At 32.0% G+C, this 4891-nt stretch overlaps 1 protein-coding gene across 1 annotated transcript; it reads right to left on the bottom strand.

Moving 5' to 3' along the window:
• Nucleotides 1–427: 427 nt before the first annotated feature.
• On the bottom strand, nucleotides 428–1204 carry LOC124893358. The gene has a single exon (XM_047404383.1). It carries the CDS (start codon nucleotides 1202–1204, stop codon nucleotides 428–430), a length of 777 nt encoding a protein of 258 aa, XP_047260339.1.
• Between the last annotated feature and the right edge of the window lie 3687 nt (nucleotides 1205–4891).

Here is a 4891-nt window from a genome sequence, read left to right as displayed (position 1 = left end):
AAAATTCACATTGTCAAAATATAGTAGTTATGAACCAATTCTTTTTTCTTTTTCCTTTTTTATTTTTAAATTTAATAAATAAAGTTTAAAAAATATCATCCAATCAGACCTAGCTAGATCAGAAACCCACTTGAAATATCAATTAAATAACTTACATTTGAAACAATTGCAATTCTCAATCTAAATTAATATATTCATCATAAGTTAAATTAGTATAATTGTTGGATATATATAGCTTACCTGTTTGTTTATTTGGGAGATGAAGTTGAAGATTAATGACGGGAGGCTGCATTTCACTGAGATTAAATTCATAAATTTTTCGTAGTGCTTTTAGTGCAGTCACCCACCGTGCATCTTGAAAGCTGCTAATTTCATCGATCAAGACTCTACGTTGATGTGATAATTATATCTAGTAAGCAAATAAGGATTATATGGAATGACCCACTAATTGTTCATTGTCATGTCTCAGACCCTTTTCCCCTTTTCCATCATTTCGGCTCTTATAAATAGGATATTCATCCTTTCCTTGTAGTGATTTATTACTAAATGGCCGAGGATAGTGATTCTTGCATTGTCCATCTTTCATACATAAATTTGCTAGACGATTCTTTCCACAAGGACCATGCATCATATGCTTGACAACCAAATCATGCAAGATTGGAAATTCTTCTTTATCAGGAAGTTCAGCAACAATAAACTTGTCATAATCATCTGCCGATGTTATCTTGTATCCTTGTTCAAATATCAATAAAAGGTGTATGTGTGGTAGTCCTCTTTTTTTAAATTCAACCACAAAAACATGTGCTGCAACAGGACCAAATATCTTTTCCTTGAATATCTGATCTTCTAAATCTTGTAGCTTTGCTCTAAAGACTCTAGTCACCAAGTCAGGTCTGTCTTGAGGAAGTTGTCCTTCTAACAAATTTTCTTTTATCTCCACCCAATCGGAATTACATGTCATTGTGATAAATAAATCTGACTTTCCAAAATGTTGAACCAAAGACATTGTATCCATATATCTACGACGCATGTCCCTAGGACCTCCGACGAATGATGCTAGAAGTATTACTCTCTGGCCTACTTTAGCTCCTCTAATTTCTCCCGCTAGAATATTGTCAAATATACCCTGCAAAATTTTCCTTCTAAGATTTGATTGCTCTAGTCTAAAATATTTAAGTCGTGTTGTTTCCAGGTTGATGTACATTTCAACAATAAATTGTTGGAACAGTTGTCCGCAAATAGCATTATCGTTTCTTCTCCATGACGTATTTGCAGCTTATAGCAGTAGTACTCTCTACATGAGACACAATGTTTACTTCCTCGTTGTACACCTAGAAAAAAAATTAAAAACATTGATATTAAAATTTTAATTACCAAAATATAAGATTTGGTGTAAATTTATTTAGAATTATACCTTGTTCATTGTCAAATACCTCATTAGCAGATGCAAATGTAGAAATATTTTGATTGAGTCTTGCAACTTCGGTCTCATGTGAACCTTTTTTTATTTTATGTTGTTTTTGTATTCCTTGGTGCCAACCTGATTCACCATTTGGAAAAAGTAGAGGATACTGGAGTGGGTCATAACAACCATAATAATGTTTAATTCTATGTATATTGCCTGAGTTTTCATGAACAATAATCTCTCTATCAAATGGTACATTGGGGTTGTTGTCGTCTATCTAAATAGCAGCAACTTGATCTACTGATGGTTTGTTGTAGACACATTGATCTAGTTTAGCATTTGAAGCAATTTGAATTTCTAAATTCTGAAAGCTTGAATGATTCTTTTGCTGGCGAAAAAATTGTGCATAAGGATTAACATTCATTATCTGTCTTATTATTGCCACAACTTCTTCAGATAAATTGACTTCTTTGAGTTTTGAAATCCTATTGCATACCTCATTTTCTGTGTCAAAAAAGTACAACTGAAAATAACGTGGAGTATCATCATGTGAAATTAAAGAGGGTAGATCATGATATATTTGACCATGTGCTCTAAAGGTATAAACTCCTTGTCTTGAAGATGCCAGATCATTATCGAGTTGAACACCAAAAGATGTAAATGAAAATATGTTGTTATATTCTCTAATATGTTTGCAAAATTCTTGTGCTACTTCCGATCGTGAGAAAAATAAGTCGTAAAGTTGAGCAGGAACTACAATATTTGCAAACTTGATTAATCCACCGTCACAGCAGAAATTCGGTGTTCATCTTCAAACCTCATAGCCCGACAATGTGTGCATGGAGGAATATTTTTCAACTTGTGAACAGACGAAATTGATGATATGTAGTCAATTTCACCTAAATTTATGGAGACATTTTAAAAAAATTAATTAATAATAAATGTAGCACAAATCGAATGGATATATTTGTAATTAATAAATTATTATTGTATTACCTTCAATATCATATCGTTCGGAAAGAGCTTTCAACAACCAATTTACTCTGTATTTTTTATAGGTCTTTGTTCTTCAATATCAAGATCTTTTGCGGATTGAACCCTTTTGATGGCTGCAAAGAGAAACAAATACTACATGTGTTAATGCTGCACTTAAAAGTGTGGGAAAAGTCGAAGATACACTTAAGAGATCAATAATTTCACAAAACTTCTGTAAACTTATTGATATTTCCCGAGAAAATATTGGGCTCACAGTTATATCTTTTGGTCTAACAATTGAGTAGCATGGGATAGAAATTGAAATGTTGCAACATTTCTTCAATATGAAAAATATAGGTGGAAAAACAGACCCTAACTTTCATACACATTGTTTCAACAGCATGCGGCACTAAGTAGCTTTACCACAAGTTTTATATATTATATATATATAACTAAACACTTGTTTCACATTTGTTTTGTTAAGTTTTGCACTTCAGTACGCTAATGTATTGATTCTGTGGGAGTTCTGTTTTAGCCAGTTTTCGATGTTGATCTAGCTTTTCTGATTTACTTAGTAGTATCTTTGGAGTAGCTAGTTAGTGCAACTTACTGTGATGGAAATGGCACCTCTGCAGTATCTGCTAACATAGCATCGTTATATGTGTATTTTGGTAATGAAAATTCTAATGTCATTGTAAATGGTGGTGTAGAGGGATATACTGGGTCAATGGTTGTGAGGCCTGCATTTTAGAACTCATCCTTAAATGCTTATGGTTATTATGGACTGGATACCTTAGCTGGAGGAGGTGCTTCAAGTTAGCAGGACCCTAGACTTGGTTTTGATAGTTTGTGAACGTTTCCTCATTCCATGGATTCCTGGAATGGTTATATGTGGTAGACTTAATCTTTAGTTTGTCTTCTATTCTAATGTTTTTCTCATGCTTCGTTGTATGGACATTCCATCCTTTTTCTTTGCAAGATCAAAAAGATTTATAGAGTTCTGATATTGTGCAGGGTCTATATGACAACAAATAGCAGAGAACTTGATATCCATTGTATTTTCTAAGTTGGATAAATAAATTTTGTAACAGGATTGTGAACTCCTTCGGTCCTAATGTTGTATTCTAAACAACTTGCTGGTTCTAATTATCACTGTCATGAGGTAAACAGTGTTTTTAATGGATAGTTTTTTAATTTTTTTGTTTTGCTATCTGTGAGTTGTGCCTCAATTTATTTTATTTCTATCTTTTTGGCAAAGCCTCAACTAACTTATTTTTTACAAATTATCAGGGTTCAAAGCTTGCCATGACAATATTTTACAAGCACGATTGATTGGTAAGTTGCATTTTCTTTTACTGATTGCACGTTCTGGCTTGTAAAACATCACTGTTTAATGTAGACAATTATGTGAGTTTTATGAATGTGCAGCTTCTAGTGGTGTCCTTTATGAATATAAGAAAGGAAAACTTACTGGAATTAAACAAATCAATTGTTGTAAGGAAACAATGTGACCATTGTATTTGTTGTTTGAGAGAGGAAAAAGTAAATATAAATTGCGAGTTAGTTAGTACCTGAATTTATTAGTTCACTTTCTTGTTCATGAGCATTGTTGATTCCATTAGTTAAATTGATTGTATTTGCAGCAATATATTTGTTATACCGTCGAATGGCTCGGGAAATTTTGTGTTGATCTATATTGAAAAAATAATAATTTTTTTTTTATCATAGTTGTATACAATAGGCGAAAATGTAATAAGTTAATTAATTAATTTTATATCTATCTTGTGCCATGTATGTAATAAATAATGTCCTGCAACATACAATAAGTGATTAATAACATATATTGTAATTAAATAAAAGCAGATATTGTATAATTAGATCAAATTAGAAGCACACATTTAGCAAATGCTAATAACAAATATTAGTTGATATGCCAGCAAAAGTTGCTTATATTATTTAAAATATTGAAAATCTAAATAAGCAATAACTATCTAGAACCTAAAACTATTTGAGCTTAACCTAAAAAGAAAGTAGCTAGATCTAGAATGAAAAAAAAGGTGGTCTTTTTTCATAGAGAATAAAGCATCACAAATCCTTTTCAAGTTTGACCCTTTTAGAAGCTATTGGGTCTTGAGTAGCATCCTCATGGACTCTTATCTTTTTGGGTCTTCTTGATTGTATTTTTCGACTCTGCTTCTTCATCTAGTATGTCAACTACAATAAGATTCTTAATCTCGTGTACTTCTTCAGCAATGAAGCGTCGTGCAGCTCAATCTCTGGCATATTTTGCATCAAGCCTGACAAGAAATGTGTATTCTTTTGTGGTACTTAGCATCAAGGTACGATAAAATGGACTTGATAAAATAGGGATTCTCCATTCTACATCAAAGAAGAAAATGTATGAGTAAGAAAAATAAATTTGTATTTAGGACTGTTTCTATTAAGGAAGCTACTTAGAATTGAAAGAATTGAAAGAAGCAAGTAAAAATGGAAAAAAAGGACATAAACATA

This window comes from Capsicum annuum, unplaced genomic scaffold, assembly GCF_002878395.1.
Source record: "Capsicum annuum cultivar UCD-10X-F1 unplaced genomic scaffold, UCD10Xv1.1 ctg58028, whole genome shotgun sequence".
NCBI classification, from domain to species: Eukaryota; Viridiplantae; Streptophyta; class Magnoliopsida; order Solanales; family Solanaceae; genus Capsicum; species Capsicum annuum.
Note: the sequence above shows the minus strand (reverse complement) of the source record. Positions and strands in the feature narration are given on the sequence as shown.